This window comes from Trichomycterus rosablanca, chromosome 1 (genome assembly GCF_030014385.1).
Source record: "Trichomycterus rosablanca isolate fTriRos1 chromosome 1, fTriRos1.hap1, whole genome shotgun sequence".
Classification (NCBI taxonomy): domain Eukaryota; kingdom Metazoa; phylum Chordata; class Actinopteri; order Siluriformes; family Trichomycteridae; genus Trichomycterus; species Trichomycterus rosablanca.
In genome coordinates, this window is record NC_085988.1 from 5341320 (window position 1) to 5356504 (window position 15185).

Genomic DNA, 15185 nt, shown 5'->3' on the forward strand with positions numbered 1-15185 from the left:
TGAAAATCACAATTCTAGAGGGGGGTGCAGCACTAAATTTGAGAAGTAAAACCAACCAACCAAAAGCAGCTAATTATAATAAGTAGAAGCTAAAGTGAGAGAACATGGGGGTGAAAGTGAGATTTGCATAAAGACGGCTGAATGATCTGCTTTCTCCCAGAATAGAGCAGCACTTTCACCAGATGTTCAACTTCCTTCATCCAAACTCACTGAAGCACAACACACAGCACTGAATCTCCAGCTAAAGATCTTCTCTCCTAACACTCATCATGATGATGAACTAGAAGAAAAGACCAGACAATGTCCAAAATCAAGCTTTATTTCAGCACAGCAAAACTATAGGAAGAGCAACAGGACACTGAACAGAGGAAAGACAGAAATGCAGCATTGTGTAGAACTGAAACTCCATTGTAGAAGCATGTGGAAGTGTCTCCATGTTCAGTTCTATCTGGGAGCTGCTAGCCTTCACACTGGTTCTTTCTGAATACGACGGGATGATCGACGCCACCGTGAGAGACCTTACAGCCAAACTCCTCCCCCTTTTCCCACTGTGCTTTGGTGAGGGTCAGGGTGCTGCCACGCCTCCAGCTGCCCCCTTTCAGTTCTTCTGCTCCGGTCACCACCCCGTCCTGCACCACTTTCTTGTCCACCGTCCAGCTCACCAGCGCCCCCTGTGGAGAGTAACCAGACAGCAGGCAGAGCAGCGAGGCCGATCCCTCAGACAGCTGCAGAGAGGAGGGAGGGAGCAGAGACACGGACGGCTTCACCGTGGGACCGGCTGTACAGGAGAAACAGAACAAAAAGTCCCATTTAGAAACGTTTCCACATCATTTCCTCCTTACTGCTTATTAAGCATCCAGACTGGAAACCTTCATCTGTGTTCAATCATCAATGCAGTGCTGCTGCACACTGTTCTCACATCACTGCAGTTCAGTAGAAACATCTGCAAGCTTCTGTTAGCACATATTCAATATCAACTCTTATTACTTTAGCATTCAACACCAGATGTACAGTCATGTGAAAAAGTTAGGACACCCCATGAGAACTTTTGTCTTTTTGAACATATTTAAACAAATGGACATTTGAGAGTCCTGAGAGATGGAGCTTATATCATTAAACAATTAAAACTGAAAAAATACCTTTAAACACAAGCTGTAAAATATAATGAGCAAAAATGAATATTATGGTGAGGAAAAATTAAGGACACCCCCACATTTATTACTAGTTAAATGTTCAAAATTAGAATCAGGTCACCACATCAGCTGTAATGATTAGACCATCGTTAGAGAACACTGGAGTTTTATTTAAAGCTCAGACATTAGTTTGGTTTGCTCTTGATTGTTGAAGTGAGTGGTATCACCATGGTGAGTAGATGCATATGAGTCTGGGAAGGAATTTAAAAAGATCTCAAAACAATTAGAAAATAATTACAAGTGGAGAACATTTAACAACTTTGCAGCAGCAGGGTCTGGTAAGCTCACCATCATATAATCCACAATGAATTATTTACTGTATCAGAGGGTGCTTGAGAAAAATTAAGGACCATCTGTTCAAAAGCTGAAGCTGAAGCAGAGGTGGACCATGAAACATGACATCGACCCAAAACATTCCAGTAAATCCACCAAGGAATGAATCAAAGGAAAGAAATGGAGAGGTCTGGAATGGTCGAGTTAAAGCCCAGATCTTAATCCTATTGAGATGCTGTGGGGTGATTTAAAACGGGCTGTACATGCAGGAAACCCCTCCAACCTCACAGCTGAAGAAATTCTGCATGGAGGAGAGAGAAAAACTTTCTCCCAGTCGATGTAAGAGACGGTAGATGGTTATAGGAAACGTCAAACTGAGGTTATTTCAGCCAAAGGGGGAAATACCAGCTATTAGGACAGAGGGTGTCCTAACTTTTTCCTCACAGTCAATTTACATTTATGTAGTGAAATTACTTAGGAAAAGGTAACTCACAGGTTTGCTGGGATAAACGTTGGGGGTGGGTTGAATAGTGTGTTATCTGTCAGCATGTGCATGACAAAAGAGGCCTGATGGGGCTATAATGGTTGTGTAGAAGGAGGGGGTTTGTCCTCAAAATCTCAGATTTTCAGTCAAGCTTGTGTTAAAGTATTTTTTTTTCCATTTTTATTTGTTTAGTTATATAACCTCAAACTCTCAGTACTGTTCACATGAAGCTCAAATGTTCATTATGTTTAAATATGTTCGAAAGGACAAAGGTTCTCATGGGGTGTCCTAACTTTTTCACATGACTGTAGCTGATTACAGAAATATTCACTGTTTAGCACAAACACACAGAGACCAGCTTTATATTTACCATCAAAAACACCTGCACATTTATTCAATCTTTAATATTCAGTCATTAATAAATGTACACAATTACTAAATATTACAGTTACTGTATATTTATTGTTATTAATAACTGAAATATTTTAAATTTAGAAGAAATAAAACTACTTACTTTTTACAATGAGTTTGGTTCCTCCACCAAAAGTGTAGCACAGTGATACATTCCAATGAAGCCATCGTACAAAAACCTCTGTTCCACTCCAGTGATTCCACACACACACACACACACACACACACACACACACACACACTATAAGAGCTGTAGTTCTGATCAGACTGGGTTCAGAACTTTCAGAGTCACTGAGACGCAGCACAATGATGAAGGTTCTGATTCTACTGCTGAATACACTCGGCCTCCTCACTCAACGTGAGATTCACTGTTTATTTACTATCTTCATATCAGTCCTCCAACATCAGCGCTCACCATCACCGTCTCTTTATCACCTTCAACTTTTCTCTCTTCTTCTCTTTAGAGTCGTTTGGAGAAATCATCATGACTCAGACTCCAGGATCTCACTCGGTTTCTCCAGGACAAACTGTTACCATCAACTGCAGAGCCAGTCGGAACATTGGCACTGAACATGACTGGTACCAGCAGAAACCTGGAGAAGCTCCTAAACTCCTGATCTATGCTGCAACTACTCGTCAGTCTGGGATTCCTGAACGTTTTAGTGGAAGTGGATCTGGTACAGAATTTACTCTAAAAATCACTGGAGTCCAGGCTGAAGATGCAGGAGATTATTACTGTCAGCAGGATTGGGGCACTCCCTTCACACAGTGTTATTTACTGGTACAAAAACCTCCCTCAGCTGTAGAAGAAGTTCTCTGAAACACACACTGATCTGAGAACATCTGCAGAGCTGCTAAAGCTGCACTCCACTGAACACCATCATCTACAAAGCACTACAGTACTGAGCATGTTCCTCTCTTTGTGGTGTTTCATGATTGAATCGATTCCTTTCTACCCCATAAATCACTGAACACGTAACACTGTGCAGAATTACAGATGAGCTACAGTCAGTAACAGTATACCTACAATGTGAACATATGGTATATTCACCTAATAGTGGATATGAGGAGGAGCTAAACCTTGTAACTCTTTCTGATCATTTATTACAACTTTTATATCAAACTATCATCTGTCTTTATTTAGATAATATGGAGTATTTTAAATTATGTGGACACCCCTCCTAAATACTGAGTACATGAGTGCAGGCCACAATTACTATAGTAAATAAAGGGAGAATAAGAGACAGTACAGGAGATACTTCCATATGTACCAGCTGATTGTTCTTTCACCATAAGGTGGCAGTATTGCATCTCTGAGTGACACATTTACACTGTTCCACTACAGTGATTCTACACACACACACACACACACACACACACACACACACACACACACACACACTACATGCTTCAGTGCTCTGTCAGTATTTAAAGCTCTGTGAGTTTAACACTTCATGACTGAGAGCTGCTGACCAGCATCTTCACCCACATCAACCATGACCTTCATCTCCATCTTCATCTGCACACTGGCTCTCTGCACTCAAGGTAACACAATGCTTTATGTTCTACTGGTGAGGAGGCTCTGCCATGTGGAGAAGATCCACTAGATGATCTTCAAACTCCACACGGTTCTTCATGTAGTGAACGTCTTTATTCTTCTTATTGTTTTCAGGATCCAGAGGTCAGGTGACTGTGACTCAGAGTCCTGCAGTAAAACATGTTGATCCAGGAGCTTCAGTCACCATCAACTGTAAAACCAGTTCTGATGTTCACCTTGGCAGTAGTTGTAAATGTTATCTTTTAGCCTGGTATCAGCAGAAACCTGGAGAAGCTCCTAAACTCCTGATCTACAAAACTAACAGCAGAGCATCAGGTATTCCAGATCGTTTCAGTGGCAGTGGATCTGGATCTGACTTCACTCTGACCATCAGTAGAATTGAGACTGGAGATGCAGGAGATTATTACTGTCAGAGTTTCCATAGTGGTGGTGGCTTCACACAGTGTTATATGGTGGTACAAAAACCTGGGTGAGTGGAAGTGTACAGTAACTGCACTGCTGCAGCTGGGACCGACTGCAGGTGCTGAGGGGGAGGATGTGATACAGTACAATCATTCACTCTGTACAGGAAACACCTCACTCACTCACTACTGCTCCTAAATACAAGCTTTATTATTATTAACATAATAACAACCACTTAATAACAACTTCATCCTGATCAGGGTCACATTGAGTTCAGAGCTTACCCAGAAACACAGAATGTCAACAGCATTTTGCATGGTTGCAGACAATGGAAATAAATCTTATTACCCATGAAGAGAACATGCCAAACTGTTTAAAGTACAAGCACCAAGAGTATGAAAACTGAGCTCTGGTCTTAACAATAACAGCCTCACCACCATTCAGCCTCTAATATAAATTACTCTATAAATATAATAATAATATAATATAATTTATAATAATATAAATTACTGTACACTATATAAATTTTAATTTTTTAATTAATTGCTTAATGCTGGTCAGGGTCGTATCAGGTTTGACTTTTGACCTTTCATATGAATTTGCACGTCCTGTAAAACCACTTCAGTTTAGAAGGACCAGTTTTGGTTGATGAACATGTGATATCTGTAAATTTGGATTGTCAGTAGATGAAAGGAAATGGTGAAAAGGTTTTAGTTTATGTGGATTTGATGAACTCTGACCTCACCCAGGCTTTACCTCTAACATAAACCTTATTTTTAATATGTGGTTGTGTTTTGCCCAACACCACCAATAATGATCAGTGGAATAAGTTCTCATTAATCACACATTATATCAACTTGATGGGTGAGGTGGAATGTCAAGGAAAAGAAAATCTTTAATGGTCAGATATCTGGGCTGCATCCCAAATCCTCATTGATGCCTCCTCTATTCTTGGCTTCTACGTCCTTCAGCCTAAGATACGCCTCTGTTTAGGAATAAAGACCACTTTACTAAACGAGACGACACAGTACAGCACAGTGTTCATGTTCTAGAAGGAAGGAGTTCAGAATCAAATAAAGTAATCAAGTAGACGACATTCAAGAAACATGATGCACCTCTGATACACCACGAATCACAAATCATTGTCGTCTCCTGATTGTAAAACCATCCATGCTGCAAATGATGAAAATGTTTTTAGATTTGAAGCAGAACTGTAACTGTAAGAATCGTCCCTCCACTTGGCAGAATCTGTGAACTTATTGTGCAACATCCAGGCTTTCCCCAAACAGTTGACCTCTTGCCAGGATTGTATGTGCTTATCCGATCCAGACATGGCAAGATGACGTAATCAATAGCTGTTTGGTGGGGTTGTGTTTAATTTTCTTTTATTTTCCTATTGCCACATGCTACATGGCCTCATTATTGATTCCTGAAAGCTTCTGTCTTGTTTTTAGATTGTTTTCAGTTAAGATTAGATTGTACTTGATACTTGTTCTAAGATACCAATTCAGGCTACTGGGATTCCAGATGAGTGTGTTTGGTAAAGGGGAATAAATTGTCTGAGGCCTCTGTTCTTTGAGTCCAGATTCGATGGCAGGTGTCCTCATCCAACATATGCACATTTTATTTTTATTTTTTGGCTCAAATTCCCACACACACACTTCAAAATGTTACTGCAGATAGCTTTGGAATGGAAAGCTTATGGTCAGGTGTCCACATACTTTTGGCCATGTGGTGTAGCAGAGACAATAATATTTATGCAGCCTTAAATAAATCCTGTCTGCACCATTTACATTTACATTTTCAGCATTTAGCAGACGCTTTTATCCAAAGCGACTTCAATGAGCAGAACACGATGAACAATTGAGGGTTAAGGGCCTTGCTCAGGGACCCAACAGTGGCAACTTGGTGGTGGTGAGGCTTGAACCAGCAACCTTCTGTTTACTAATCCAGTACCTTAACCACTGAGCTATCACTGCACCACCGTGCTGATCTCACTGTCTCAGCACAAAGCATTTCTATGGTTGGAGCTTCATGGTAGGCTCTGTTACAGCTGCTGAAGTAACTTCACTCAGCATCTCCTGATAGTTGTAGACAGCATCCCAGCACAGGAGGTTCCTCCAACTTCACCTCTTTGTTCACCTCCAGATGTTCAGCCAAACAGCTGGAACATTTGCTGTGACTCCATCAGATTCTTTCTAACACATCTGATCTAAATCTGGCTCATTTATGAAACAATGTTATGTTGTGTTTAGTGTTTCTAATCAAAACATGTATATTAGCTGTTTATGTTTATTCTTCCTTTATTGTATTTGCTTGTGTATGTTAAATTGATTTTGTTAATTGTTCTAGCTTAAAGACTTAGATGTAATACTGCCACCTTGTGGTCATAGAACTATCAGTGACACATTCAGAGATTTCATCATTTTAATAAAACCATTGATTTATAAAGAGAAAATACTTTTGATGGCTGCATTTGTGAAGGATCTTTAAATGTTCTTGATGCCTCAGATAGTAAGAATGAATGAAGGAGCATAAATATGTGGACGTGGTTGGTGTAGAAAGGAACAATCTGAAATAACTCTTTTACAAAACCTTCATATTGCTGTTTGTGGAATCACCTCTGAACTTTAACTTCTGGCATGAAAAAAATATATCTAGTGTTGGTCCTACTGATGTTCTCCTTATTCACATGTATTTACTGTGAAGTCTGATCTTTCCTCCTGAAGGTGAATAAAAGAACGTGTGTGATGATCTTCAATGCTTCATTTCTTCATGATTTCTCAGTGTTACAGCAATAAGTGTTTATTCACATTTCTAAAGGGGTGCAGCATTAATTTTAAGGAGTGAAACCAGCCCCCCAACAACCAACCAAAAGCAGCTAATTATAATGTGTAGAAGCTAAAGTGAGAGAACATGGGGGTGAAAGTGAGATTTGCATGAAGCCGGCTGAGTGATCTGCTTTCTCCCAGAATAGAGCAGCACTTTCACCAGATGTTCAACTTCCTTCATCCAAACTCACTGAAGCACAACACATAGCACTGAATCTCCAGCTAAACATCTTGTCTCCTAACACTCATCATGATGATGAACTAGAAGAAAAGACCAGACAATGTCCAAAATCAAGCTTTATTTCAGCACAGCAAAACTACAGGAAGAGCAACAGGACACTGAACAGAGGAAAGACCGAAATGCAGCATTGTGTAGAACTGAAACTCCATTGTAGAAGCATGTGGAAGTGTCTCCATGTTCAGTTCTATCTGGGAGCTGCTAGCCTTCACACTGGTTCTTTCTGAATACGACGGGATGATGATTGACGCCACCGTGTGAGACCTTACAGCCAAACTCCTCCCCCTTTTCCCACTGTGCTTTGTTGAGGGTCAGGGTGCTGCCACGCCTCCAACTGCCCCCTTTCAGTTCTTCTGCTCCGGTCACCACCCCGTCCTCCAGCACTGTGCCGTCCACCGTCCAGCTCACCAGCGCCCCCTGTGGAGAGTAACCAGACAGCAGGCAGAGCAGCGAGGCCGATCCCTCAGACAGCTGCAGAGAGGAGGGAGGGAGCAGAGACACGGACGGCTTCACCGTGGGACCGGCTGTACAGGAGAAACAGAACAAAAAGTCCCATTTAGAAACGTTTCCACATCATTTCCTCCTTACTGCTTATTAAGCATCCAGACTGGAAACCTTCATCTGTGTTCAATCATCAATGCAGTGCTGCTGCACACTGTTCTCACATCACTGCAGTTCAGTAGAAACATCTGCAAGCTTCTGTTAGCACATATTCAATATCAACTCTTATTACTTTAGCATTCAACACAACTGACTGCAGCACATCCAGATGTAGCTGATTACAGAAATATTCATTGTTTAGCACAAACACACAGCAGCATTTGTCTGGATTTTACATCAGCACCAGTCACTCGTACCAGTTTACACTAAACTTCATCAACCAGAGACCAGCTTTATATTTACCATCAAAAACACCTGCACATTTATTCAGTCTTTAATATTCAGAAACTGTAAGTATTTAGTAACGGTTATATATTTAGTAATTGTATATAGTGGTACCTTAACTTAATGTCAATTGGTTCTGGGCGTGGCGCTGAGTTTTAAGGTATTTTTCCCATAAGGATGTTTGTGAAACCTGTTAATGTGTTTCATGGTTCTGTGGAACTGCATATATTTCATTATGTGAATATTTTATTATATATATTAAAAATAATAAAATATTATATTCAATTACCAACAATTTATTCCTGTAGCAAATGTTGTTTACAATCACCATATTATATTTTTAGCTTCTAACTAATTCTGATCTGGAGTTATAGAAGTAAAAAGAGTCCATGTTGGTCTCCAAAAGTCTCCAAGAAGAAAAACAAGTGGATTAAATCCCTGATGTAACAACACACTGATGTAGATTTGGTCTCAATGTGAAGAAGAGAAGCTCAGGTAAGCAGCGGTTATGATTTTATGATGCTCTGTGGTTGATCTGGGTCGTGGTGCTGCTGTTTATTGTGCACTTTCCTTTTTCAATGATAGCAAAGCATTATCATGATCACGGACAGCATTAATGTGAACAAAGCGACAGTCCCACACAGTTCGAGTTTAAGCTAAAAGCCGAGTTTAAAGGTACAAATTTCTCCACGAAGGGCGTCAAGTTTCAAAGATTTCAAGTTTAGCAGACGCCGAGTTACAAGGTACCACAGTATTTATTGAAGGTTAAATATTCAGTTACTGTTTATTTATTGTTATTAATACTTATTTTTTTCTAGTTTATATGAAGATTAATAAATGATATTAAAAATAAAAATGTTTTTAATGTAGAAGAAATAAAACTACTTACTGACGCTGAGTTTGGTTCCTCCACCAAAAGTGTAGCACAGTGATACATTCCAATGAAGCCGTCGTACAAAAACCTCTGTTCCACTCCAGTGATTCCACACACACACACACACACACACACACACACACACACACACACACACACACACACACACACACACACACTACATGCTTCAGTGCTCTGTCAGTGTTTAAAGCTCTGTGAGTTTAACACTTCATGACTGAGAGCTGCTGACCAGCATCTTCACCCACATCAACCATGACCTTCATCTCCATCTTCATCTGCACACTGGCTCTCTGCACTCAAGGTAACACAATGCTTTATGTTCTACTGGTGAGGAGGCTCTTCCATGTGGAGAAGATCCACTAGATGAACTTCAAACTCCACATGGTTCTTCATGTAGTGAACGTCTTTATTCTTCTTATTGTTTTCAGGATCCAGAGGTCAGGTGACTGTGACTCAGAGTCCTGCAGTAAAACATGTTGATCCAGGAGCTTCAGTCACCATCAGCTGTAAAACCAGTTCTAATGTTTACTCTGATAGCTGGGGTCAGTATTTTGCCTGGTATCAGCAGAAACCTGGAGAAGCTCCTAAACTCCTGATCTACTACACTAGCAGCAGAGCATCAGGTATTCCAGATCGTTTCAGTGGCAGTGGATCTGGATCTGACTTCACTCTGACCATCAGTAGAATTGAGACTGGAGATGCAGGAGATTATTACTGTCAGAGTTTACATAAGATCAGTGGTAGCTGGGTCTTCACACAGTGTTATATGGTGGTACAAAAACCTGGGTGAGTGGAAGTGTACAGTAACTGCACTGCTGCAGCTGGGACCGACTGCAGGTGCTGAGGGGGAGGATGTGATACAGTACAATCATTCACTCTGTACAGGAAACACCTCACTCACTCACTACTTCTCCTAAATACAAGCTTTATTATTATTAACATAATAACAACCACTTCATCCTGATCAGGGTCACAGTGGTGTAAAGCTGGTATAGACCACAAACACATTTACCTGCTTATTTAGTTTTAGAAGGAATCAGAAGGCTCTACAGAGGACCCGATCATGGTGCACAGCTCATCATCGACTGATTTTGACATTCTGAAATTCTAGATCCAAAGCTCGTCTGAAAAATGGTTCTGCAAATAGTTTAGTGCGTTTACGTTCCCAGATGCGGGGTGAACGTCGCCGTGGCACGGAGATTTGAGCCCACATTAGAGGGGTCGTTGCTCGTTCTGCCCGACGTCTCTCACGTGATGTAAAGGTTTTTTCGCATAACTGTAGTTGATGGAAACGCAACATTTTCCGCTTTTTATCCAAGTTATTGGATATTGGATATATGAGGTTATCCAAGATGGCGCCGCAGATGGCGACACTGGTTAGGAGCTCCGTAGTGCTTTGTTTGTTTTTGTTTGTTTGTTATGGCATGTGTGATCCAAACACACTCCAATACAGTGTAGAAGAGCTGCTGAACATTAGGAAGCTCATGCCACCAGGTATATTTCCTGATTTTTCATTTTCGGACAGTTTTTTGGACATTTTGGTCAGCGGAGCGGCTGCGCTCCTGAGCAGACGCAAGCAGATGCGCAGACGTGGGAAGCGCGCCGGAGCGCTCGTCAAACTCCGACAGCGCGGACTTCGTACACCGCTACCCAGCATCCATATGACAAACCTTCGCTCTTTAGGAAATAAAATGAACGAACTTTCACTGTTAAACCGTACCAACAAGGACTTTTCTCTCTCTGCTGTACTGTGCTTCACTGAGACCTAGCTCACCGATTCCTTCCCGGACAGAGCGCTCCACCTGCACGGCTTTCATCTCCACCGAGCGGACCGCGACGCGGAGCTTTCCGGCAAGAAAAAAGGCGGCGGAATTTGCTTTTATATCAACCAAGGCTGGTGTACAGATGTCACAGTGTTAATGCAGAACATGCAGCCCTAATCTGGAATCACTTTTCTTGAACTGTAGACCGTTTTATTGTCCGCGGGAGTTTATCAGTTGTGCTTGTTGCTGTTTACATTCCACCTCAAGCGTGTGCGCGCGAGGCACTGAGCGCACTCGCTGATCAGATCCTCAGTGTGGAGCACAAACACACAGACTCTGTTTTTATCATCTTAGGGGACTTTAACAGAGCAAAACTTAACAACAAACTACCTAAATACAGACAGCATGTTACCTGCCCCACCAGGGAGAGCAACATTTTAGATCACTGCTATACTGTATTTAAAGGTGCGTACCGCTCTGTCCCCCGTGCAGCACTGGGACTATCTGACCACTGTTTAGTTCATCTTCTCCCGACCTACAGACAGAAGCTCAAGTGTGCCAAACCTGTAGTCAGCACGGTGAAGAAATGGACTAATGAGGCTAAAGAAAGGCTTCAGGACTGCATGGAATTAACAGACTGGTGTGTGTTTGATGATGCCACAAGCAGTCTGGATGAATACACGGACACTGTGATATCTTACATCAGTTTTTGTGAAGACATTGGTGTTCCCACCAGGACTCGCATTAAATACAATAATGACAAGCCCTGGTTTAATGCCAAATTGAAACAGCTGCGCCGGTCTAAGGAGGTAGCATATAGAAGTGGGGATCGGGCGCTGTACAACCAGGCAAGGAACATCCTAACCAAAGAGATCAAGGCTGCAAAGAAGAACTACTCCAACAAGCTAAGCAGCATGATGTCCACAAATGAGCCATCAACCACCTGGAGGTGTCTGCAGAACATCACCAGCTACAAAAGGCCACCTACACAGACAATGGGAGATCGTCAACTGGCCGACGACCTTAACAGATTCTACTGCAGGTTTGAACAGCCCAGCAACGAGCTCCCATCCAACACCACTTCACACCCATCTGACTATCAGCCACCCATCCAGCCTGCCCTGAAGATCTGCGAGGAAGACGCGCTGAGACTTTTTAAAAAACAGAAAGTCAAGAAGGCCCCAGGTCCTGATGGAATCTCTCCCTCCTGCCTGAGGACCTGTGCAGACCAGCTTGCACCTGTCTTCACTAAGATCTTCAACAGATCACTGGAGCTGTGTGTTGTTCCGTCCTGTTTTAAATGCTCCACAATAAAACCCATTCCCAAAAAGGCAACTACCACAGGACTAAACGACTACAGACCTGTTGCCCTGACCTCTGTGGTCATGAAGTCCTTTGAAAGACTGGTTCTCAACCACATTAAGGAAATCACGGACCCCCTGCTAGATCCCCTGCAATTTGCCTATCGGGCCAACCGGTCGGTGGACGATGCAGTGAACATGGGTCTCCACTTCATCCTCCAACACCTTGATCACCCAGGAACTTATGCAAGAATTCTGTTCCTGGACTTCAGCTCAGCCTTCAACACAATTATTCCAGGACAATTACACAGCAAACTGACTGAACTCAGCGTACCAGCCTCCAGCTGCCAGTGGATAACTGACTTTCTTACTGGCAGAAAACAGCAGGTGAGGCTGGGAAAGTGTACTTCAGGGACCCGAAAAATCAGCACGGGTGCCCCACAGGGTTGTGTACTCTCCCCACTGCTCTTCTCGCTGTACACAAATGACTGTACCTCCATGGACTCCTCTGTTAAAATCCTGAAGTTTGCAGATGACACTACAGTCATTGGTCTCATCAGTGACAGTGATGAGTCTGCTTATAGACGGGTGGTTGATCAGGTTGTCCTCTGGAGCAGTCAGAACAATCTGGAGCTGAACACAGCAAAAACAGTGGAGATGACCGTGGACTTCAGGAGGATCCCCCCAACCCTGCCAGCACTCACCATCCTAGACAGGACTGTGCTGGCTGTGGAGTCCTACAAGTTCCTGGGCACAACGATCTCCAAGGACCTGAAGTGGGACAGCAACATCAACTCCATCATCAAGAGGGCTCAACAGAGGATGTACTTTCTGTACCAGCTGAGGAAGTTCAACCTACCCCAAGAGCTGATGGTGCAGTTCTACACAGCCATCATAGAGTCCATCGTCACCACATCCATCACAGTGTGGGGCAGCGCGATCACAAAACATGACACCAAGAGACTGCAGCGCATCATCAAGTCTGCAGAGAGGACCATAGGTGTAAAGCTGCCCACACTGCTGGACCTGCATGCCTCCAGAACCAGGAAGCGTGCAGAGAAAATCATCACTGACCCGTCTCACCCTGGCCATCACCTGTTTCGGTGCCTTCCATCAGGCCGACGCTCCAGCCACATGAAGACCCGAACGACCAGGCTACAGAGAAGCTTTTATCCAATCTCCATTACGCTCATGAACAATTGAACACTACTGTATTGTTAATACTCGGGACACTTGCACATCAAAAACTACCTATTTCATTTATGTAATGGCATACACAGGATTTTCACCTTACTTCCATTTCATATTTATATATTTTTATATTTTCTATAGTTTTTATATTGCACAAAACTGCACCTTTTTAAAATTACAATGTAAATTGCACATGCTAAATGTTTACAATGTTTTCTATGTTTACGGGTATGAATGTGTGTGTTAGAGAGAGTGAGCTGTGTGAATAAGATTGTCTTTACTGTATTTTTCATGCACTGCAAGCATCTGTGTAACCAAAAACAAATTCCTTGTATGTGTGAGCATACTTGGCCAATAAAGTCCGATTCCGAATCAGTTCCAAGTTGTCTCCAGTTCTGGTCGGTCATTTAAGAAACGCTTTGCTGACTACAAGCAACTAAACAGGGTTCAAACCACTGTCTACTCCAGTTGGTTCTCCCTGTGCTATATTGCCACTGTTTACAGTTGCGTACCGAGGGTTCTTTTTCTGTCTCTGTATATCGTGCTTTGACCCATTTCCGTATAACCTCTTTGAGTTTTGGCTTGCCCTTTTGTACTGTGTTTTTCTAGTTATTGTATCTGGTTTTCGATCCTGTTTCTGGGTACAATTTTCCCTTATGGACTGTGTTTTGGATTTGATGTTGTGGTTTGGTTATTAACTGGTTTTGACCCACGCTTGTACAACAACCACTGTTTTTGGATCAGTGTTTCAAATTAAAGCCTATTTCAATTTTTACCGCAAGCACCTTTTTCCGTCTGTAACATTACAACACTATAGCAGCGGCTCTGCCATCTTGTAAAGTCTGGGAAATGTAGTCAGTAATAAATTGTAGTGGCTGCAATCACATAGAATCTGTAAATCTACTATAAACTGTCACTGTGTTTAAATAAATTGAGTAAACAATGAATCACTAATATTTAAGTGTGATCATAACTTCTGTGTTTTATACAGTTTCACAATAAAAATACACAGAGTTTAAGTGACAGAAGGTCAGAATCATCTGCTGCACTAGACCCACTATGCTGTTCACTTATCAAGTTTAGTGTTTGTAAATCACAGTATTTATGTGTTCTTGCAGGTTTTTTTGTATGTGAGTGTGATTTATTGATTGGTTATACTGTATATAATAGTTCTGATTATAAACAATGAAAATCTGATCTTTGTTCTTTCTGCAGGTTGGATCGTTGTGGTGTATCATATGTAGGTTGTGCTGCTCTGGCTTCAGCTCTGAGATCAAACCCCTCACACCTGAAAGAACTAAATCTGACTTGGAATAAACTAACATATTCAGGAATGAAGCTCCTTTCTGATGTAAAGAATGATAAACGTTTCAGACTGGAGGTTCTGGAGCTCTAAAGTAAACACTGTTTTAGTCAATACAGTTCAGAAATAAAAGGTTCTAGGTAAATCCACTCTGTAGTCATACAAATTGTGTATGTGGTTTTAATGAGCTCAGTTGCACACTGACATTCAGAGAGAAATCAAACCTTTAATGCAAGTACATTTATTACAAGAAGATAAACAAGATAAACTTGGCCCCTTTACTTAGTACGTTCTCTTTGTGGCATAGCACCGAGTCTTCTCCTACAATGTTTGATTAGACTGGAGAATCCAGAACAGAGAATCTAATGCTAAGTTCACATTACACAACCTGATCTCTTGTAATCGGGAGTCTTTTAAGTCTTGGTGGTTTTCACACTACACAACTGATCGGTGATTG

At 41.9% G+C, this 15185-nt stretch overlaps 2 gene segments (V, D, J or C); both read left to right on the top strand.

Moving 5' to 3' along the window:
- The first annotated feature begins 3851 nt into the window (after positions 1 to 3851).
- Positions 3852 to 7820, top strand: LOC134325587 (Ig kappa chain V region 3381-like). The segment is given in 3 exon segments: positions 3852 to 3906; positions 4034 to 4388; positions 7706 to 7820. Coding segments are annotated over 3 exon segments (519 nt in total).
- Positions 7821 to 9422: 1602 nt separating this feature from the next.
- Positions 9423 to 14862, top strand: LOC134317848 (immunoglobulin kappa variable 4-1-like). The segment is given in 3 exon segments: positions 9423 to 9471; positions 9599 to 9793; positions 14641 to 14862. Coding segments are annotated over 3 exon segments (273 nt in total).
- The last annotated feature ends 323 nt before the right edge of the window (positions 14863 to 15185 follow it).